The sequence below is a fragment of the Harpia harpyja genome, chromosome 19 (assembly GCF_026419915.1).
Source record: "Harpia harpyja isolate bHarHar1 chromosome 19, bHarHar1 primary haplotype, whole genome shotgun sequence".
NCBI classification, from domain to species: domain Eukaryota; kingdom Metazoa; phylum Chordata; class Aves; order Accipitriformes; family Accipitridae; genus Harpia; species Harpia harpyja.
This window is the reverse complement of record NC_068958.1, coordinates 13,077,583-13,099,196: the sequence shown is the minus strand read 5'-3', so window position 1 is coordinate 13,099,196 and position 21,614 is coordinate 13,077,583. Positions and strand designations below refer to the sequence as shown.

Genomic DNA, 21,614 nt, shown 5'->3' with positions numbered 1-21,614 from the left:
TCCTGCCCACCAGTAACCATGCAGCCTTGCTGGCTCCAGTTATTATTTTTTATTTAAAACGATCATTATTTTCACATTTCATCTTTTTTTTTTTCTTTTGCTAGCAATGTACAGGCTCCTCCCAGGCGTCCCCCCACCCCTCGGGGTGCCCCGTGCCCGGGGACGTGCGTGGCACTGGCACTGTGCCCGTGGCTGGTGGCCAAGGACGTGCAGAGGGAGGCGAGGCAGGAAGTGGGGCCAAACTCAACGAAGCGAATGGTGTTAAGGCAGCGGCCACCCCTGCCTGGGGGCAATGCCCTCCTGTTCCCACCCTGCTGCCACCCTCAGGGTGCCCCCAGCAGTGTTTGTGCCTGAGCAGCCCCGAGCTCAGGGCAGGGAGGCCACTGCAGCCACCCAGGCTGTGCTGGCAAGCGTGCCCTGGGAGCACAAAAGCATCTCCATTGACCACTGAAAGCCACGGGGCATGGGGACCGGGCATGGGGACAGTGGCACAGCAGTGGGTGGCGGCAGCTCTGCGGATGGGAGGGCTGGGGTGGGGGGGTGGCAGGCTCTGTGCCCGGGGTGCTGGTGCCCTCCTGCAGCCCTGAGGGGCAGGGCAGCTGGGTGGGCACGGTGCAAGGACAAAGCTCTGGCCAGAGCACAGAGCAGGACACCATGCGGTGCCACCACCGAGGTCACATCTGAGGACCCAAAAGTGACACCATCCCCTCTCTCCCTGGTGGCACAGGGCTAACCCCGAGCTGGCTCATCCCCCAGTTCTCACCCAGGAAGGCAGAGTGGGCCCAGCAGTGGAGCAGAGGACGCCCCAAGTGAGGGCCTGCCCACCCATGCCATCCACCCCACCCCAGGACCAGCCAGTTTCCAGTATGCTGTTAAAAAAAATATGGTCTGAAAAATCTGAAAATAGAGCTTATCTCCCCCCCATTTTTCCCCTATTGAAAATACTGTATATTGTATCACAATCTATAGCAGGTGGCATACAGGACTGGCAAGATCGGGGGGCACGGGGACAGCAGTCAGCTGCCACCTGGGTGTGCCCCTGCTTCTGTGCCCTCGAGTGGGGCCAGGGCTGGCCCCAGTCCACCTCCCCACATGGTGTGCTGTCCCATGGCAGTGAGCTGGGGTGCCCAGTGCTGCCTGCTTGCCGGTGGGCTGGAGCCAGCCCAGGGCCTCCAGCTGAGCCTGTGCCAGGGAGGCAGAAAGGGCAGTGGGGACACACACGGGCAGCTTGGCCCTGGGTGCTCCCCAGGAAGGAGGGGAGACTGTGCATGGCCACCCTGGGGTGCTGTAAAAGGCTGGGGCACCTACGGGGAGGGTGGCTGGGGTCAGCATCATGGGCCTTGCCATCACCCTGCCTCTGGGCACCACTGTGGGTTGCTGGGGAGCTGTGCGCTGGGGAGTGCTGCTGGGCTGTGGGTGCCGGGCTCAGCCTCCATGGGTGACAAGGCAGCAGGACCCTCTGCAGAAAGGAGGGACACTGCTGGCCAAGGGGGGGCCTGCAGCCAGCCCTGGTGACGCTGCCAGCTCTAGGTGATGATGCTGGCCCCACCGCCACAGTCCATCTTTCCCCTTTCCACCACCCCAGGCACCACTGTCCGGTTGCACCAGCACCCAGCTGGGTTGTCTTGTCCTCGTACCTCAAAGCCACCCCACTCCCAGCTTCAAAAGGCGTCCTGGGGCACAGCAACCCCTCCCCCAGTACCACCACTGACCCAACAATAAGAAACCCGTGCAGGTGGCTCCTGTACAGGGGCAGACGCTGAGCAATGAGTGCCAGGGCAAGGGGGAAAAGGAGGAGGACACAGCAGAAAGGTGGCACAGCCGCAGTGATGCCCTGTGGTGGGGAAGTGAGGGCAGGCAGGAGGCAGGGTGAGGGGCTCTGGGGGGAGGAACGTGGTGGGGGCAGAGGGGAGAAACAGCTGGTGCCAGCATGTGAAATACCCTGTGAAATACCCCTCTGCCCCACCACATGCCCCTCTGCAGGGGTGCCACTGCCCAGCCCCAGGGACAGTGCCGAGTGCCCAGCACACACATGGCAAGGCCAGGCAGGGCCGGGGCGGCTGGACCCCTCGGCTGGCAGCAGCGTGGGCAGGGAGGACACACCAGCAGGGCTGAGGTCCCCGGCTCAGGCAGGCTGGAGGTTGCCGGTGACATCCTGTCGTGACAGAAATCAATCGTGGGTGAAGCACCAGAGCTCCTGCCCCCATGGTGCCAGACCCCGAGCTTCCCACGCTGCCAAGGGCAAATACTAAGCCAGGGGTGATGGAAACAAGGCAAAAGCAGATGCCCATCCTCCTGCCCTGCCAGGGCCAGGCTGGGGTGGTGCCAATGCCAGGATGGTGGTGGGGGTGGAGGTGTCCCTGTGGCCAGGGGTCCCCAGGGTGGGTGAAACACGGGTGTCCAACCGAAGGCACCCCTCACAGGCCTTGTCCCTGCCACAAAGCATGCAGGGCCAGCCGCACTGGCACCAAGCCGTGTCCTCTTCACAGTCTCTGTCCGTTGGCACGCACTGGCTGGGCAAGCCAGCTGGGGACAGTCGTGGCCCCCGGCACCACGCAGTGACACTGCCCCAAAGCTGAAAGGGACAAAGGCCACCTGGCGGGCGATGGCTCGTGAGGTCTGCCCAGGCCAGCGCCGCACCTGCCGTGTCCTCCCTGGCACGCGCCTGCAGCCGCACCAGCTCCGCTTGATGGGCAAAGGGAGGGGAGAGGCCAAAAGGGTTCGGTGGCTTCACAGACAGGGGACGTGGCTGCCCCCGGGGGGTCTCAGCACAGGGTGTCCGTGTTGAATGAGAGCTGAGCCTGTGGGCACAGAGACAGGCAGGGCTCAGGGGCTGGGCAGGGGCTGCCCGCTCCGCCCAGCACACCCAGTGCTGCTGGGGCCAGGATCCGGCCTGGGCGGGGAGCAGCCACCCCTCCCAGAGCCCTCTCTGGTCCACCCCTGGGCCCACCGTGTCCCCTTCTCTGGACGAGACCTAGTGCCGCAGAACCCAGCCCCAGTGCCCTGTGGCAGGGACACAGCTGGGACCAGGGACACCCAGATCTGGGGACAACCTCTCACCCTCTCCTCCTCAAAGCTGATGAGGCCTTCGTCATCAGTCTCCAGGTCCTCCTGCTCCTCCACCACGAGAGCCCGCAGCTCCGTGGGGGCAGCCCTGGGGCGCAGCAGGCTCAGCACACGCTCCAGGGGCGACTGCAAGGCGCAGCTGGGGCTCGTCTCCTGCTGCTCCAGGTTGTCACTTTGCTTCTTGGCAAAATTCACAAACACCTGGAGGGGAAGGGGCAGGAGGCTGTGAGGGCCTGTGGGCCTGCACCTCCACCCCCTGGTCACCTCTCATCTGCCATCTGTGCTGCTGGAGATGGGCCCCAGCGCATCCCACTGGGCTGTGGCTGCCACTGTGCCCCCCACCTAGCTCTACCTCCCATCCCAAAGGTGGCTTCTGCCAGGCACTTTGGCACAGCCACCCCCACCAGGCACAGCCACCCTCCCTGGGGACAAGCATCCAGCCACCCATGCTGTCCCCAGTCTCACATTGTCCAGCGTGGTTTGGCTGACAGAGTAGTCTTCGATGCCCAGGACGTCCACCACCTGCTCCATCTTGCTGAAGACCTGCGCCAGTGAGATCTGGTCCGACTTCAGCTGGTACTGGGCCTTGGTGTGGTGCCGCTCCTGCAGCGGACACAGAGGTAACACCCAAGCCCTCACTCCCAGGCACTCTCCTGTCACCCCACGGGGGGTCCCGCAGAGGTGTCTCTTGGGGAATGAAGGCTGCTTGCACCCCGAGGCAGGGGGTAGCAGGGGACAGCACCGCCACCGCAGGGAGCTCACCTTGAGGACGGCCTCGGGGAAGTTGCGGTTGAAGAACCTCACCACCTCCTTCACGTTGAGGCTGGACTTGGTGCGCACCGTGATCATGTAGCCATCTCCGAACCTGTGCGGGGACAAGGGACCCAGTGAGGACGTGGCCCCCACCTATACCTCTGCGAGGAAGGACTGACCCCATGGAAGGGGACGATGCCCTCCAGAAGCCACTGCACCTACCAGGACAGTGACGGTGCCAGGACGGTTGAGCGAGCCCATCCCCTGCCCACCCTCCAAAGCAGCACCCACACAAAGGGCTGAGATGTTGCTGCAGGTGCCTCACCATCACCCTGCCGTGGGGGCCCAGCCCCCTCCCACCCCACAGCACACACAGGGTGCTGGACCCGCCAACAGGCTCTTACCGGTTCTTCAGGTGCTGGATGCTGCCGAGACACTTGAGCCGCCCGTTCACCATGATGGCCAGTCGGGTACAGAGTGCCTCGCACTCCTCCATGCTGGGAAGACAGGGCAGGCTTCAGCAGGGTGGCATGGGGGGACAGTGCCAGGGGCTGTGGCTGGGGCAGGCAGGGAGCCAGGCTACCCAAGGCCATCACCCGGGTGCTGTGGCCCCACCACCAGGGATGGGAGAAGGCAACAGAGGGTATCCAGGGTTCCCTCTGCTCCCCGTACCCCTGCCAGACGCCATCCCCGGGCATCCAAAGAGCCCCCTCCCACCCATGCAGCACCCCAGGTGCCCAGAGGCATCGTGGGCACAGTTAGAAGCCCCCCCAGACCTGTGGGATGTGAGGACCACAGAGCGACCCGTTTTGATGACATCCAGGATGAGGTTCCAGAGGAAGCGCCGTGCCTTGGGGTCCATCCCTGTGGTGGGCTCATCCTGTGGGATGGACAGCACCCTCAGACATGCCAGCCCCTGGGGTAACCCTGCCACCCCTTCCTGTCCTGAGCCCAGCTCAGGACACCATCCCACACCCCAGGACACTCATGGTGGAGCCAGGGGCAGGCAGCTCACACCCAGGGTCATTTCTCCACCCTAGCCTAGCACCAGCCCCAGGGACACGGTGGGTGGAAGGAGGACCCCATGGGCAGGGTGCTGGAGCCCAGGACGCACCAGGAAGATGAAGGCTGGGTATCCGATCAGCGCGATGGCTGTGGACAGCTTCCTCTTGTTGCCTCCGCTGTAGGTGCTGGCAGGCTTGTCGGCATACTTGGTCAGCTCCAGCTTCTTCAGTGCCCACTTGACCACCTGCAAGGTGTGGGGAGCTGCGGTTACCCTACCAAGGCCACGGGGCTGGCAGAGCTGGCAGTGGGCAAGCAGTTGGGCTCCGCAGCATGGGCCAGCTGCCAAGGGGACCACAAGCAGTGTTGCCAGTCAGGGGAGCCCCGTGGCAGCCCCTGGCACGGCCATGAGCCATCGGTGGGGCCTGCGAGCACATGTGCCTGGCCCCGGCACCCCACGCAGGCATAGCACCGGGGCTGCCATGAGGGTAGTAGCACTGGCTTGGGTGCCCGCTGGTGCCTGGTGAGATGTCATCCCCATAGCACAGCACCAGCCCATGGGCGCTAGCAATCACCCACCCAGAGCCCTACCCGATCCTCGTCCTTCCAGGGGATGCCACGCAGGCGGGTGTAGAGTTCCAGGTGCTCCTGGGCTGTCAGCTCATCAAAGAGCGCATCAAACTGGGGGCAGTAGCCCAAGCTCTGTTGGACCTGCAGGAGCTCCTTCAGAATGCTGCAGGAGAGGATGAAGGGGCCATGGGGAGAAGGAATCACTTTTCAGGAGCACCCTGTCGCTCACTCCCCTTTCACACGCCTTTATACTGGAGCATCTTCTACCAGGTAACCCACAACAGGCAGCCTTGGCCGAGAGCCGGTGTCACTTGCCACCCCCCAGATGATGGTCAGCCCATTGGGACACAGGGCTGCAGAGTCCCACGGACCCACATGGGCACACTCACGCTGCTTCATCCTGGGAGACCCCCAAGCAGACCCCATCCTGACCCCAGGATGGTGGGCAGTTCCCACCTCCCACCCAACCTGTGCCCCCTGACCTGTGTCCGTTAACAAAGGCCTCTCCACCCGTGGTGCTCTCATCCCCTGTCAGCATCTTGAAGGTGGTCGTCTTGCCTGCGCCATTGACGCCCAGCAGCCCAAAGCACTCCCCGGGTCGCACGCCCACACACAGCCGGTCCACAGCCAGGATGCGCCCGATCTTGCGGGACTTATACACCTGGTGAGGCACAGGATGGGGGCTCAGCCTGCCAGGAGGCAACCTGTACCCCCAGCCCCAGCCCACATCCCTCAGATGGGATGGCTCCGAGGTGTCTCCTTGCAGCCCCGGTGCATCCCCCACCGCTGTGACCCCGCTGCTGCACCTTGGTGAGGTTTTCAATCTTCAGCATGTCGTTGTCGGCGTCACCGCGCAGTACACGGTGCCGCTCATTGGCCACATCGATGTCATCCTCGATGGGTTTGGTGGAGACGGGCAGCCGCCTGCAAGAAAGTGCACAGGACAGGGTGGGAATACAGGCATGGGAGCCACCTGCCCGCATCCCTGCTGGGGATGGGCAGCTCCCCAGCTCACCCCCACCGGAGGGACAGCCTTGAGCTAAGGGGTCCTGACAGCAAAGCCATGCCTAGCCTGCACCCCACTCCCCCGCCACACTCACTGGGGCTTCCGGAAGAAGTTGTACTGGCACATGATGGTGATGAAGAAGCCAACGAAGCCTTCGATTGTCATGGCAACGAGCCCCCGCGTCACGATGTCCCATTCAAAGGGTGATTTCATTTTATCGAACTGCCCTGAGTGAGAGGAAGAGGAGAAAGTGGCTGGGGACACCTTCCCATGGGGACAACCTGGTCGTCCGTCTTGAGCTAGCCTGTGACAATGACAGTGTCCTGCTCCCATGTCCCCTCCCCTGCCAGTCTGTTAGTGCTGGTAGCACCAGGGCTGGTCACAACAAGGCTTTCCATTCACAGCCTGTGTGCCATTGAAATCGTCTTGCAACTTTTCAATCTCAGTAGGATGAATCAACGCAACTGAGAGTGTGTATTGGATGGATTTGTCAGATCCTGCCCTAAAATTGCCCCTCATGATGCCAGCAGCACCTGGATTATATATGGAAGCTGCCTGAGAAGCAGAGAGCAGCAAGAGATTTTTCTGAGGCCAAGGTTAAACTGTGAGCAGCAAAAGGCTCATTTTGGCTGGGCAGCGCAGCCCTGCAAGCAAGAGATGTCTGGAAGGAAGGAGCCCTTGCAGTCCCCATCCCTCACATCACAGCACGGCCCCACCATGGCTCCACCACGGCCCACCACAGCTCCACCATGTCCGCACCACAGGCGGTGTGCAACAGCAGCAGAAACGCACAACCTTGCCAGGGCTCACAACCTCCTCTCCCCATGGGGCTGCTATTCAGGATGGCCCAAGGAACCATTTTCAGTGCCACCGGCACCACGCCACAGCTGACCCTCAACTGTGTCCCTTCCTGCACCCCAGTCTAGTTCACGTCCCCTAGCTTTTTGCTCCAGGTTGCTCTGGGGCTTGGGAAGCTTCACAGGGCAGGTGGAGGGGATGTGCCAGCACCATAGTCCCCCCAAGCCCCACATGCCCTGGAGCACGGGAGGGAGGGGATGAGAGGCCATACCGATCTTGGCATAGTATTCATTGATGTACTCATTGTAGGCCATCTCCATCAAGCCATGGCCCAGGTTGTAGTTAGGGAATACAAGAAAGCAGCTCTTCAGGTAGCTGTTCACCACCTTCAGATCCTGTGGGGATGGGCAGAGAGGACACGACCATCAGAAACACCCCTGAGGACCACGAGTGCATGGTAGGATCAGGATCCCCACCAAGATACAGCCTGGTCAGGTCTCACAGCTGACCCTGCTGGGAGCAGGAGTTTGGAGCAGAGACCTCCTGAGGTCTCTCCCAGCCTGAGCTGTCCCACAACCTGATGGCAGCTTCTCCTTTCCTGGTGGCCCCAGGCAGAGCTGTGAATCTCATACCTTGTCATGCTCAAAGAGCTGCAGCAGGAACGTGGCGACAGTAGCCGTGATGCCAATGAAGAGGTTGATGACAATGAGGAACACGTAGGCGGAGCTGGGCACCTCAAACCAGAAGGAGGCAGGGTACATGATGGGGGTGATGGACCAGCTGGGAAGGTGAGCGGCAAGAGCACACATCAGCGTGGCAGGAGAGGGACCGGGCAGCACCAACTGTCAAGCCTTAGGATCACCCATGTCCCAGCCCCGTCCTCCCTGGGCTCTCCCACCCCAGCCCTCACAGCCCACCGGCTATGGGAGCTGCAGAACATTAGCCAGATGGGCAGCCTGGAGGCCAGATCCTGCCTGCCTAGCCACGGTGCAGATGGGGCATTGGAGGGACCCATCAGTGCATCGTGACCACCCCTCTGAGCAACGTACCCGTAGAGCAGGAAGAGAGAGAGGACAGCGGGGAAGTTGGTGGGAGACGTGTATGCTGGGAGGTCGAACACAAACAGGATGATGATGCAGCACGTGGCCGGCACCAGGTAGTTCAGCTGGAGAAGACAGAAACTTGTGTGACTGCCCATCCACCCAGCTGGCCTGGGGAACTCGGCCGGTGGGGCCATGCACCCTGCTCACCATGTCCCACACGTAGTTGGCCAACCAGTAGATGACAGGGTCGCAGCCGCTCACGAACTGCAGGTGTTTGGCCTTGGTGGCCTTTTCAGCCACCAGGAACACCACGAAGCTCGCTGGCACGAAGGACATGGCCACGATAATGAAGATGGCAATCACCACGTCTGTGCCTTGCAGGCTGCATGGGGAGCAAGGAGGAGAGCAGGGACCCCATCACCCTCAGCTGCCTGGGGAAGGGCCACCCACACTGGCGTGGGACAGTCGTTGTGCACAGGGCAGGTCACAGCACAGGGACCCCCACATCACCACCACCTGGTGCCCCCCCCCCAGCCTGCAGGGCAGAAGCCTCAGCATTCCCCTGCAAACTGCGGTGGGGAGCTCCCTCCCTTCCACAGGACGGCCATCCTCCCTCAAACCCACTCCCCAGACCTACAGGTAATCCAGGGACAGGCTGGCGCTTGTCTTGTTCATGGGGTGGTTGGTGACTGTAATGCCTGTAGGAAGGCCCAAGAAGAAACATGGGAGTGTGAAAGTTGGCTCAGGACAGAAAATCTTGCCCCCAGCCTGTCTGGTCCTGGCTCTGAGTGAGAGGACAGGTTTCTTCCCTGCCGCTCAGCTGGAGCTGAGCTGCCTGAAGCAACCAAGCACCTTGAGGCCAAGCCCTCCCTCACCAGCTGGCAGAGAGCATCCTCAGACACACTGCAAGTCCAGGTGCCAGTAGGCAGCACCTCAGGAGGTTCTGCCCCAGCCCACGCTCTGCCTAGGTCAGACAAGGTGAGTTGACCCCCCTGCCTCAACTAGGCACTAGCCTGCTTGCTCCAAGGGGGGGCATTGCACTTTAGAGCCTGGTTGGACCACACCCTAAAGCTGTTCCTGATGTGCTTCTGCCCTTAAAAGCTTCTAGGTCCTCACCGTAGGCAGCAGGGTTGCCTTTGCTCTTGGGCAAGTTGGCTCGCAGGATGGCGTTGTTGAGAGCGTTGAGGTAGGTGGGCATGCTGTGGTAGCCCTTGTTGTTGTAGAAGACCTGGAAGAGCAGAGAAGAGTGGTGGGAGGTGGCAAGAGAGCTGGGCCCATAGCAGATGTACTGGAAGGGAGGGATGGGACGGGATGGGACAGCCACAGGGCAGACTTCCTGTGCTCACAGCTGTGGAGAGAGCAGGCCACTGCCGACCATGCTGGGCCAGACCTGCTGGGGTGGGAAGCTGCAAAGCGCCCCATGGGGCAAGAGCCCCACCAGATTCCTCGGTGGAGAGCACTGCTGCAGAGCAGCTGGCGAGGGGTCCCTGCCGTGCAGGCAGTGCCGCCTGCCCGCTTCTCCCCACCTGTGCCATGGCTGCCGCTGCCCACCCATCTCCCAGCTGCCATGGGGCGCAGCGCAGTCCCACCTGGGCCGTTCTCCGGACAGCAATCTTGCGCACCGTGGCAGGAGCCCTGGCCCCGAAGGAGGCCGGGATGGATTTCTGGATGTTGCCAAAGGTGAGTGCCCCATACCTGTGGGACAAGGCACCGCCAAGAAGCTGTGACCACTGTCCCCCCGCTCTGGGAGCGGGGCCACACTCAAGCATGCTCCTGGCTCCCATCAGCACCCTGGGCAGGTGTCCCCAAGTCCCGAGTCCTCCACCCCTGCTCCACGGCACAGGGCCGACCCTCCCAGCCTTCCCTCTTGCCTGTGCAGCCGGAAGCGGTCCGAGGTGTAGAGCAGATACTCGGAGACATTGCGCCCTGTGATGTCTGCCAGGATGTCCCCCGTCACCACCTTCATCTGCGGAGGGTGGCCCCCCACACCGCTGGGGCAGGAGAAGCCGGTCCCCTGCATGGAGCATGTGCACTTGATGGGCTCGTGGATGATGTGGGGCAGGGCAGGGGCCGAGGTCACGGTCTCTGAGGAGCAGAGAGGGCAGCTTACAGCCAGGCTCCTGTCTGCCCTGGCTGCCTGGGACAATGTGGGGGTGGCGGGGGGCTCAGCTAAGAAGTCCTGGCTGGGCAGGGAGGGAGCACTCTGCCCCACTGGTGTCAGCTCCCGCTGGGCCAGAGCCCGGTCTGTGAGAGGGCTTTTGTGTCCTGGTGACCAAGAGGGACCAAGAGATGGACGTGGGGAAAAACTCTGGGGGACAGAAATGGTTCCAAGAGAGGGCATGAAGTGTGGCTGGAGAAGGCAATGGCTGGGGACCAAGCAGCCAGCCCAGTGAGGGTGACACAAGGCTGGCCACAGGGCTCTCAATGGTGTCACTGCCCCAGGGAGCTCCACCAGCACTGCCAGGGCTGAATGGGGAGCAGTGCTCCTGGGCCAGCACTGGCCCTGAGCCAGAAGTTCAGCCCAGCAGTGCTCTGCTGTGGCCAGGCCAAACTGATAGGCACTTCCAGGGGTCCCTGGAGCTGCTTCTGCAGGGGACATATGTCATCTCCCTGCTGGAGATGAATTTCAGGCCTGGACAGACTCAGGCACCAAGCACAGGCGATACCTTTGATGGCAGAGGAGAAGGTCGTGGAATTCCAAGCACGGGGCAGGTCCTCATCCACCGAGACGGGGTAGTCGGAGGGGGCCGGGGATGGAGGCGGTGGCACAAAGTTGGAGAGTGGCAGGCCCTGGGTGAAGGAGTCAATGCACATGGCATCGAAGTACTTGGCCGCCAGCATCTTGGACTCGTTGCTGTTGAGGTTGAGGGTCTGCATGGGCTGGTCCAGCGTGTTGTTGAAGGCCGTCTTGAGCACGCAGGTGGCCCCCACACCGGAGGGCAGGTGGAAGGTGTTCACCAGCTGCTGGGGGCTGGCGTCAGGAGACAGCCTGATGCTGCGGGGAGAGGAGTGGGTGAGGAGGGGCAAGGAGCAGGAGACATGAGTCTCATCACCTTGGCCATCTTCTGCTGGGACTTCCCCAAGGCCTTGGCACGTATCATGACTAAATGGGCATGGGCACGGGCACCACGGTGGCACACACAGCCCAGGCCTGGCATGACCCAAGCTGCTGATCACAGCCAGCATCGGGGCTGGCACCTCTCCCAGAGACACCCTGGGGAGGATGGAGGCTGCTTTCTGCAAGGGGACATGCCACTGGCCAGGCTCTGCTCCAAGCCTGAGCCAGCCCTGGTGCCAGCCCTGCTGTGGGCTGCCCTCCCTGCTGCCTCCCACCACAGTCCCAGGGATGGAGACAGGGATGGGGATGGGGCACAGGACGCTGGTCACCAGCGAGCAGTGGCTCTCACCGGTACTCACGCCGCTCCTCATTGGCGTAAGGAATGAAGTTGCCCTTGGGCTGGGTGTAGTTGTGGTACTGCGATGGCGAGAGGATGAGGGGTGGCAGGTCACCTGTGGGGACAAGGACAGGAACCCGCTTGCACCTGCAGCACCGCTGCGCACAGGCAGACTGGTCAAGCACCTACAAGCCTTGTCCTCCCCCCCCCCCAAGCTAGTGTCCCCACTGGCCACACTGGGGCAGGCAGATGAGGCCACCAGCAGCCGCCAGCGTGCAGGTGGGTGGCTTGCAGGCACCTATTTCGGGCACAGAGAGCGCCACTGTCATGGCCACACAGACGAAGAAGGCAGGCAGGAGGATCTGCGAGAAGAGGGCCTTGGTGTTGCGCTTGGCACAGTGGAAGCGTTTGACGATCAGCCCGTGGAACTGGCGCAGCTTCAGCCATGAGCCCTCCAGCTTGAAGCTCCCCTGCCCGGCCAGGTCATGGTCCTCCGCCTCCACCTCTGCCTCTTGCTCTGCGAGGGGAGAAGGATGTCAGCCCCCTGGCACGGCCTCTCCCACACCCACCTTGGCCTCCAGGGAGCTGACCTGGGCACTGAGCCAGGCGCAGCCACCCCAAGGGACAGGGCAGCACCCAACCCTGATGGCCACCGAGCCACAGCAGCACCGCAGCATGAAGCGAGGCAGCTGGCTAGAGGGTTCCTCTTGGCCCAAAATGGGAAATTTAGACAACAGTTTTAAAAAACCAACCCAAATTGGTGCTTTATGGCAGCACCCCTCCATTTTCCCATCAGCTCTCCCAGCTGGCGAGGGGTCAGCGCAGTCAGGAACAGAGGATGGGACATGGGTGGGGGGACCCAGCAGGCATGGGGCTGGGGTTCAGGGAGCTCTGCAACTGCACTGTCTCTGCTCTGCCTCCCGCAACCCAAGTCATCACACTCAGAGCAGCCCTGGCCGGGGAGGCAGGGTGGCGCATCCCTGAATTAATCACCAGAAGTGCCGAGATAACCCAGAAAAGGATTTGTGAATAAAACAGCAGCCCCAGGGCACCTGCCTGCATCCACCATCCTTCGGCAATCCCAGCATCCGGGTAAAGAGTGCCCCGAGCCCAAGTCAGGGTATGGAGGGCAAAACCACCAGCCACAAGACAACTCCGTGCCCAAGGGCCAAGAGGAGACAACCCGACTGGGCGCCAGCGCGAGGAGTGAGCACGTTAGTGGGGTGAGTCTGCAAGGTGGCACCCGTGGGATCCGAGGGAGGCAAAGCGCAGAGCTAACACCAGCTGTGCCCACTGGCTCCGTGTCTCAGCACAGGACCCTCCCACACACACTCTACCAGTTTGGGGGTGCAAACTGGTGGAAGCACCCATTCCCAGCCCTCCCACCCAGGCTGGGGTTCTCTGGGCGCAGGATCTGCAGATGCATCATCAGACTCCCTGTGGGGTCTCGCCCCAGCATGGTCTCGCCCCCCACCCCTGGCACACCCATGTGCCCCGGCAGGGCCAGCTCTGCTCTGCCCAGGTGCAGGGACAGGCGCCGCCACTGCCCTGGCCACCCTCTGTGTCCCAGCCGAGCGCCTCCCCCGGCCCCTGCCGCTGGTCAGGCACCGGTGGCACGAACCTTGCAGACTGATGTTATCGGGGTCCTGCCGGTTATCGAACAGGGGCGCATAATCCCCAAAGAATTCGGAATAAGCCCCACCTTCATCGCCCCGCACGGAGCCCACCGAGGAGGCCGAGTGCAGGGATGCCTGCGATTGCGCCAGCTTGGAGCAGGTCACCAGGTTGCTGAGCTCCACCTCGGGCTTCTCTGGCACAGCGGCTTCAGCAAGGGGCTCCCCGTTGGCCTCGGGTTTCGGGCCCAGCTCGGGGGCAGGTGGCCGCAGAGCATCCTTCTTGGACTCCTTCATGTCTGGGGAGACAGGGGGTTGCCACTGGCTATGCCATCCTTCACCATGGTGTGGCACAGAGCGGGGACAGATCTGCTCTGCAAACCCAGAGCAGAGCAGAAGCTGGCTGCCCTTGGCCAGGATGGGGTCCACTGGAGACCACCCCTCCCTTTGGGAAAGGAGACTCCTATGGCCACGTGCAAGGGGAGAGGAGCCACCAAGCCCACGCAAAGGCACACAGCCCCTCACCAGCCCAAGCAGCACCATGTGGCCCCCCAACGCCCGTACCCACGTCGCTGTTCTCCAGAGACTGGTCCTCCTCAGACACCTTCAGGAAGACCTCCTCCAGCGTGGTGTCCATCAGCCCAAAACTGGTGAGGTCCAGTTCCTCCAGGCTCTGCTCCAAGTGCTGCAGAGGCAAAGTGCTGCGTGAGGAGGGCAGGAGGTGCCTGCAGTGCCACGGGCCCCCCACAACCACCTGCCTGCCCACCTCGCCAGCCTCTGCAGGTACCTGGAAGAGCCTCTCGAAGCAGCCCTTCTTGACAGCCTCGCTGGGCAGGATGTAGGAGAGCTCAGTGTTGGTGTCCGAGATGAGGAGGCAGGAGGCCACGTATTTCTTGATGAACTGGGAGACGCGAGGCTCAGAGCAGGGGCTGATGGAGGAGTGGGCGGGGGGGCTGTGCGGCTGGCCTGGCTCTGTGGCAGACGGGCAGCACTGGTCGGTCACTTCGCACCTGGCTTCCCACCAGGACCCACCATGTCCACCCTACGCCCCAGTGCCGCAGGGGCTCCTCCAGCCTCCATCGTGGGGTGCTGGTGGCTTCCTGGCTGCCCTGCCTGGCCTGAGGACGATGCTCTGCACCATGGCCCATGCTGGACGTCTCCGTGGGCAGCCCACGGGCCAGACAGAACCAGCACCTGGAGGCAAATGTCACCACGCAGGGTCTAACCCAGGACCCAGGCGGGAGAAATCAAGGCTGAGCGATGCCACCTTCTACAGCCCTGCCCCGTCCCCCTCCACCCTCCACAAGGCCTAAGGAGACTCGGGGTGGGAGCACTTGGGTGTTGACCTCTCGTTTCTTTCCTGGACTGAAGAAGGGCTGGTCCCATCTACTCCTCTAAACACAGGGTCCCACTGCCCCCCAGACCTGTGCCATTCCTGGTGTCCGACTGCTTTTTCACCACTGTCAGCTTGTAGCCGTCACCATAGGTGCTCTTGAGGAAGAGCGGGGAGCCACAGCACTTGAGCTTGCCATGGGAGATGATGGCAATGCGGTCACCCAGCAGGTCGGCCTCGTCCATGTGGTGCGTGGAGAGCAGGATGGTCCTCCCTGATGGTGGCACAGAGCCTCAGTGGAGGGGCCAGGGCCACTGCAGCCAGAGGAACAACTCTGGGCTCTGCCCACCTCCGCTCACCTGGCTTGTACTTGAGGATGAGGTCCCAGATGGCCCTGCGTGCGTACGGGTCCACACCAGCTGTGGGCTCATCCAAGATCACGGCCCGTGACCCACCCACGAAGGCGATGGCCACTGACAGCTTCCTCTTCATGCCCCCCGAGAGAGTCTGCACCAGGGAGTGGCGTTTGTTGGAGAGCTCCAGGTCCTCAATCATCCTGGGGACAGGGGAGAAGCACCAGGGATGCCGGGGGGGCGCCGTACTGGCGCCCAGTGCCTTCGGGGGAGCACATGACGCCTCTTCCCCCCACCTATGGTCCTCGGCCACCGGGACAGCCCAGCTGCAGCCAGGCTACAGAAGCATCTTCTTCTGGCTTCCACAGCCTGATACCCCAAGCTTTGGAAAACACTTGGTGGAGCTGCTCCAGGGGACATCTCTGCTACCAGATCACCCACCACAACTCAGCCAGCAGGAAGGGGACCCACTCATGCAAAAGGCACAGATGGGGCAAAAGGAGCTGGAGGGTACCTACTTGTCCATCTCCTTGCGGATCTCCTCCTCTGCCATGCTCTTGAGCTGTGAGTAGAACCAGAGGTGCTCCTCCACCGTCAGCCTGTCAAAGAGCACGTTGTGCTGGGGACACATGCCCAGGTTCTTCCGGATCTCATCCATCTCTGTCCGGATATCGTGGCCGTAGATGGTAGCGGAGCCCGAGGTCGGAGGGAACAAGCCAGTGAGGATGGACCTGGATGGATGGAGAAAGGCAACAAGATGAGGGACCTCGTATGCCTCCATCTGGTCCCAAATCCAACCACCACCTCCAGGAGCATCTGCTGGGCCCCAGGCAGAGCAACATCAGCGCAGGGCCATGCGCCTGCTGCCTGTCCCCCTTTTGTGCCACCCCCAGATCCACACTGCTGCCCTTTGGGCATGGCACCAGCTGCCACAGGGCCCTGCAAGGCCATCACACAGCACCTTCCCCACCCATTGCAGCTGGCTAGAAGGACATGGCCCATGTCCACCCTGACAGGCACTCACATGGTGGTGGTTTTGCCCGCGCCGTTGTGCCCCAGGAAGGACACCACCTGGTTCTCATAGAGGTTGAGGCTCAGCTTGTTCAGTGCCAGCTTCTTGTCCGTCTTGTAGACCTTGGTGAGCTTGTCAATGCAGACAACCAAGGGGAGGTGGGTTGGCTCCTCCTCAATGCCCCGTGTCTCCTCTGCCATGAGAGAAGGATGGTGAGGAGCTGAGGGGTGGCAGGAAGGCCGGGCTTGCAGGGGGGCTCCCCAGGGGATGAACCTCCCCGCCTCCATCCCATAGTGGCTGTGCTGGCCCATGGCCCCTTTCCCTCTGCTTCTCACCAGCTTCTCCCCTCCCACTCCCAGACCAGCAGCAGCACCTGGCCCAGGATCCTGCCCCAACAAGGACACAGGGGACACACAGGGGTCCATGCAGGACCCTGCAGCAGAGCCAGGGCCATCCCCGGACCACCTCCCACTGCCCCTGTCTGCCCTTACCCAGCCTCCGGCTCTCCATGGCACAGGCCTGATCCTCCTCCATGATGCTGAGGCGGGTGGTGCGGGACCAGGGCCAGGTCCACTCCCAGGTCTCCACTCGCCCATTGCCCAGCCAGTAGGACTTCTGGAAGGGGAAGTACCAGGGCCGCGGCAAGCCGAACATGCCTGCAAGCACAACCCCTGTGGAGTGAGGACCAACCCTCCACCCATGTCCGTGCAGAAGCTGGCCAAGGACTGGGGCAGAGCTCAGCGTGGGTATGGGACTTGGAAGTTTCCCCAGCTCAGGGACATCACTGCAGGGTGGGGACTGCAAGCACCCCAGCCAGCTGGGCTCAGGGCAAGGCTGCTGGGCTGTGCAAGGAAGCAAAGTCCTTTGGGCTTTGGGTTGGGCCTGGCTCACGCTTCAGTTTTACCAGGAAAGCAAAGGAAGCATGCGAGACCCCTCCCCAAGCGGGCAATAAAGGGGAATAGTGCTCCAGCCACCGACACCTTGCTTTGCTACAGTTGGCCAGTGAACTGAGACACACAACTGAAGATCTCCAAGGAACCTGCTGGTGTCACCAGTGGGTCAGGGCATGTGGGCAGGTGTCCCCAACAGGGCACACACAGGGGACCCTGAAGGCACACTGTGCCAAATCCCACCATGTCAGGGCCGAGCACTGCCAAGAACCAGCAGGACCTCAGTGAGGAGGCTCCTGTAAGATCAGAGGTGCCCTTATGCCCCACCGCCCACACGTACCCGGGTGCACAGCCTCAATATACCACGTGAGCACCCCGTACACCACGGCATCCACGATCAGCATCATCATGGACAGCAGGAGGTTGAAGTCGTCTCCTTCTACAGGCGACTGGCTGAAGGTGTGCCACTGGATGCCCACACCGGCCACCTCGTACAGCGCAAAGTACTTGGAGCCCAGCCCAAAGGCCGTAGTGGACATGAGGGACTGTGGAGACGTGGAGGGAAGGGAAGGGGACGTCAGCAGGAACCACAGGCCAGCTCTGGAGGAACAGGTTGGGGCAAATTCCTACCCAGTGCTACCCCACCCAGCCCTGTGGAGATGATCCCTGCCCTGGGAGGTCCCAAACCTTCTGGAGATCCCTCCAAAGCCCCATGGGGAGTTGGTTCATACAGGCAGAGGTTTGCCCAGGGCTTGGTGACAGCTTGGTGGCCTGTGTACTGGGCGTGGGGTGCCTGGAGCAAACCTGCGGCCAAGCACCTCCCCAGCAGCTGTAGCCAACTCACCGCTATGCACTTTTCAAAGGCCGTGATCTTGTCATGTGCCACCTCCTCCCTGATGGCCACGTACATGTAGGGCACGTAACTGAGGAAATAGATGATGCCGCCGCAGGCGGAGGCCAGCTTGGCCTTGGAGTAGAGCACTGACACCAGGAAGCTGCAGGGAGGATAGCATCACCTCAGATCCTACCCCACCAGGGCTTTCCCCACACCATCTGATTTTGGTGGTGTTGAGGTGATAAATTGGCCTCTCAAATCAGCTGGCTGGGGGGACCTGTGCCCCTCCACTGGCCCTTGGCCTTGCCCACACAGCTCCCAGCACCCTCGCCCCATGGCACAAGGACCCTGGCGCTACCCGTGCCCCCTCACCCCATGGAGTGGACCGGGCAGCTCACCAGAACATGATGGTAGCCACTGCGTAGATGGCGAGAAAGAGCCAGATGATGAGGACATCACTGTGCATCAGGACCTTGCCGTACTTCAGGATGGCAGTGAGCGCCGTGACAGAGATGGAGAGCTGGACGAAGCCGGTGATGAACCAAGCCACCCAATGCACCGCGTTGTTCAAGCCCATCATCTTCATCACCTGCGAGGACAACACTGCTCGGTGGGGCTGTCCCCTGCCCTGCGCATCCCTGCTGCCTCACTCACTGGGGCTGGGAGAGCAACGGGCAGCACCGAGGGGTCCCTGGGGGCTGCTGGGAGTGGGCAGGCCACAGCACCCTGTGCCAGGGTGCCAACGGGCTCAGCTCCCTCTGGTGCTGGGCAGGGCTTGTGCCAGGGACACTCGGAAGGACTGGCTCAGCCCAGGGATGTGGCATCTGTGCCTGCGCCAGCTCACACAACCCAGAGGCATGGGGAAGCTGCCCATGGATGCAGCACAGGACTCAGAGCTCAGAGGTGCCAGCTCCTCCTCAGGGATCTCTCCCACCATCCCCACCTCTTTCAGGCGATGCTCCTTCTCTGTCACAATGTGCTGGATCATCATGGCCACCGAGTAGACCCAGGAGATCACCATGCACAGGGGCATCATGTGCTCAATGACGAAGAGGAAGCTGGTGGCGTAGAGGAAGAGAGGGGAGAGCTGGATGGTGGCACCACCACAGAGACCCAAGGAGACCCTGAGGCACAGGGAAGCGGAAGGGCTCTCCTACCACCCAGGGACAACCAGCCCTCTGGTCCGGCAGCTGCTTAGTGCCCTGAAAGAGCTTCTCCAATGAGCCCATAGGACAGTCTGGTGTCCTGGCTGTCAGGTCCTGGCAGGCAGGCGGGCAGCAGCCGTGGTCTCAGCCCAGTACCCTGCCTACCTGGTGTGGATGGGGCCCTATCCACCCTCCTGCCCTGGAGGGCTGGTGGCTCTGGGACTTCTCCAGGTGCTTCCTCCAGACCACTGTGTTCAATAACCACTGACAGACCCATGTGGCATCCATTCACCACACTCCTCTTGTTCTCCCCAAGTCTTTCAGCCTCCAAGACACCCTGCAGCCACAAGTTTCTCACTTCAGCTGCAAACTGGGCACAAAATCCTTCCCCTGCTTGCCTAGCCTGCTGGTCCAAGGAACAGAGCTTAACTGATTGCTCATCACTCCCAATGTCACCAACCTCTCTCAGGCCCCCAAACTTGTCCCCTTTTCCCAGCTGAAGTGTCCTGGCCTGCAAAGAGGAAGAGGGAAGGTCCTGCCCCTGCCCACCCTGACCATGCAGGTGTTACTCACTCATCCCGGGTATAACACGGGTACGGGAACATCTGCACATAGTTGCCAGGCTCCACCACATCGTGGCCAACAAACGTGTTGATGAGGGCGCGCTCCATCATGTCTGGGGAGGAGGAGAAGCCAGGCTGAGCAGAAAGTGCAGGCAGGGGCTGGGTATATGGGCAGCTGTGGCAGGGAGCTGGCACTCACCCTGGATCCAGACAAAGCCATAGAGGAAGTAGAAGCGGCCGCCGGTGTTGGGGCCAGGCCGCCAGTACGCCCGCCGGATCTCATTGGTCTTCTCCGTGAAGCTGGAGTTCTGCCTGATCTTGTACATGACATGCGGGGGCAGTGAGCCATCCCTGTTGGTCTGGAAGATGACGCCTGCAGGCAGCAGGAGAGGCACCATGGGAGATGGCCACACCAGCTGGCCCACAGCAACGGGCAGGGACATGGAGGGGGTTCAGTGCATCCCAGCCAAGGGCACCACAAGGGCTGCCATGGATGAGGAGGGTGGGCATGGCCCTGGCATGGGATGCAAGGGCACGTGGACTGCAGGCAGCGGCAGTGGGAAAGCCAGGACAGTGGCAGGGTGTTGCGCCTGGCAGGGCTTGGCCAGGGGCAGAGGACGGGTACCGTGAGATGGTCGGTCCACTCATCCACCCAATGCATGCACCAAGGGAGCCACGTCCCAAAGCCAGTGGCCCCAGCCTGGGGCACAGCTGGAGAAGGACATGGCTTCAGGGACCCCTGCGAAGGGGTTGGTTCCCAGGGACATACTGGCAAAGACCGTGACGTTGTCCTGGTAGGCCTGGTTCAGCGTGTAGTTGACGATGCTCTCCTCATCTGGGAAGCCTTTGAAGATGTCCACGCTGACCTGGTAGGAGGGGAAGGCTGGTGAGACCCCACTGGCCCTGACAGGTCTGGTAAGCAGACCCTGCTCACGGTGCAACAAGTACCACCCACAGCCACCCCGCGAGCCCCCGAACCCAACAGTGGATGGGCACCTCCACCATTGACATCTACCCCAAAGCTCCTGACACTGCAGAAGCCACTATCTCCTCCAAGGCTCCTGTCCCACGGCCTTAAGGAGGTCTGAGTGGACCTGACCCCTCTTCAGCCCTACAGAGCCCAGCTGTGGGTAGTGGGTGCCACTCCAGCACCCATGTTCCCACGGGCAAGCACAACCTCACCTTGGCCATGAAGTGGACCCAGCCGCAGGCGGCATTGTCGATGGTGTCCAGCTGCTGGAGCAGGACGCTGGCATTGGGCAGGGAGAAGTTGCCGTTGAGAAAGTTGTGGAGAACATCACTGTCAGAGACATTCAGGATCTCTGGGTGCTTGTGAAGGTCGGCGGTGAACTGGGACAGGAAGGGAGACACAGGAGGAAGAAGTTAGGGTACCCCCTGCCTCTCAGCCCCCTCTCTTCCCCATGGACACAGACAGGACCCAACGTTCCTCCTGGGGATAGGGGGACAGCATCCACCCTGCACAGGGAACCAGCCTGGTCGTCACAAGAGCAGGGTGGGCACCAAGGAGCACCTGAGAGCTTCACATGAAGAAGCTATGAGGTGCCTGGGGGCAGGACACCCCCTTCTCCCACCCCTGGGGCAGTAAAGCCCAGGCAGGCTCGGTCCCCACCACACTATCCTACCTGCTGCAGCCAGCGGATGCGTCTCTGCAGCCTGCCCTCCTCCAGGTAGGCACGGATCTCAGGGGAGATATTCAGCCACGCCTTGGCGTAGTGGGTGACGTTGCCCACGAAGGCAAAGGTCTCGTTGGCCTGGCGGGGAGGAAGGTCACACAGTGGGAAGAGGTAGAGGCCCCCCTGCTCTCCAGGACAGCTAGCGGCCATGGAGGCATCTGCCCACTTGCCAGCAGGCATTGCTACCCCAACAAGGGCCAGGGCAGCTGCCTGCTTCTGGCAGCACTGGCTGGCAGCTGGCCCTTCCTCCCCACTCAGCCTTGGCCCTGCTCCTCTGGGCAAGGAGGTCCCTGCAGAGCAGGGCTGGTGGGAGAGGAGGGACGGGGGTTCCAGCCTCTGCACCCTCACCTTCAGGATGACCTTGTCCACTTCGGTGCCCACTGGTGCATACAGGATTTTGGGATTGCTGGTCATCAGATGCACAAGGAGGCCCAAGTTTCGCTGCTCCTTGCTGGTGAAGCCCAGCGAGCTCATGTTGCCCTGCTTCAGCGCCTCAGGCTCGATTGTCCTGCAAAAGGGGCTCAGGTTGCCCACTCCACTCCA

General features: G+C 62.0%; 1 protein-coding gene across 2 annotated transcripts in view; it reads right to left on the bottom strand.

Annotated features, from left to right (window-relative positions):
* Positions 1-34: 34 nt before the first annotated feature.
* The window catches only part of ABCA2 (ATP binding cassette subfamily A member 2), a 36,649-nt gene continuing 15,069 nt past the window's right edge, over positions 35-21,614 (bottom strand). The window contains exons 10-49 of one of the 2 annotated variants that reach the window (XM_052815326.1): positions 21,420-21,579; positions 21,021-21,149; positions 20,560-20,727; positions 20,147-20,243; positions 19,577-19,750; positions 19,388-19,490; positions 18,613-18,727; positions 18,068-18,258; positions 17,679-17,829; positions 17,175-17,379; positions 16,436-16,600; positions 15,957-16,137; positions 15,451-15,663; positions 14,939-15,135; positions 14,671-14,853; positions 14,034-14,218; positions 13,811-13,931; positions 13,255-13,545; positions 11,932-12,150; positions 11,646-11,748; positions 10,905-11,233; positions 10,110-10,323; positions 9,828-9,933; positions 9,355-9,466; positions 8,876-8,936; positions 8,446-8,620; positions 8,245-8,360; positions 7,828-7,975; positions 7,467-7,590; positions 6,492-6,624; positions 6,198-6,315; positions 5,874-6,052; positions 5,413-5,554; positions 4,934-5,068; positions 4,596-4,699; positions 4,224-4,316; positions 3,829-3,931; positions 3,532-3,669; positions 3,061-3,267; positions 35-2,801 (exon numbers count right to left, since the gene is read on the bottom strand). In XM_052815326.1, coding sequence (XP_052671286.1) covers positions 2,766-2,801; positions 3,061-3,267; positions 3,532-3,669; positions 3,829-3,931; positions 4,224-4,316; positions 4,596-4,699; positions 4,934-5,068; positions 5,413-5,554; positions 5,874-6,052; positions 6,198-6,315; positions 6,492-6,624; positions 7,467-7,590; positions 7,828-7,975; positions 8,245-8,360; positions 8,446-8,620; positions 8,876-8,936; positions 9,355-9,466; positions 9,828-9,933; positions 10,110-10,323; positions 10,905-11,233; positions 11,646-11,748; positions 11,932-12,150; positions 13,255-13,545; positions 13,811-13,931; positions 14,034-14,218; positions 14,671-14,853; positions 14,939-15,135; positions 15,451-15,663; positions 15,957-16,137; positions 16,436-16,600; positions 17,175-17,379; positions 17,679-17,829; positions 18,068-18,258; positions 18,613-18,727; positions 19,388-19,490; positions 19,577-19,750; positions 20,147-20,243; positions 20,560-20,727; positions 21,021-21,149; positions 21,420-21,579 — 6,124 coding nt within the window. In that variant the 3' untranslated portion in view covers positions 35-2,765. The remainder of the gene's footprint in view (positions 2,802-3,060; positions 3,268-3,531; positions 3,670-3,828; positions 3,932-4,223; positions 4,317-4,595; positions 4,700-4,933; positions 5,069-5,412; positions 5,555-5,873; positions 6,053-6,197; positions 6,316-6,491; positions 6,625-7,466; positions 7,591-7,827; positions 7,976-8,244; positions 8,361-8,445; positions 8,621-8,875; positions 8,937-9,354; positions 9,467-9,827; positions 9,934-10,109; positions 10,324-10,904; positions 11,234-11,645; positions 11,749-11,931; positions 12,151-13,254; positions 13,546-13,810; positions 13,932-14,033; positions 14,219-14,670; positions 14,854-14,938; positions 15,136-15,450; positions 15,664-15,956; positions 16,138-16,435; positions 16,601-17,174; positions 17,380-17,678; positions 17,830-18,067; positions 18,259-18,612; positions 18,728-19,387; positions 19,491-19,576; positions 19,751-20,146; positions 20,244-20,559; positions 20,728-21,020; positions 21,150-21,419; positions 21,580-21,614) is intronic. The other variant, XM_052815327.1, reaches the window with a different exon arrangement.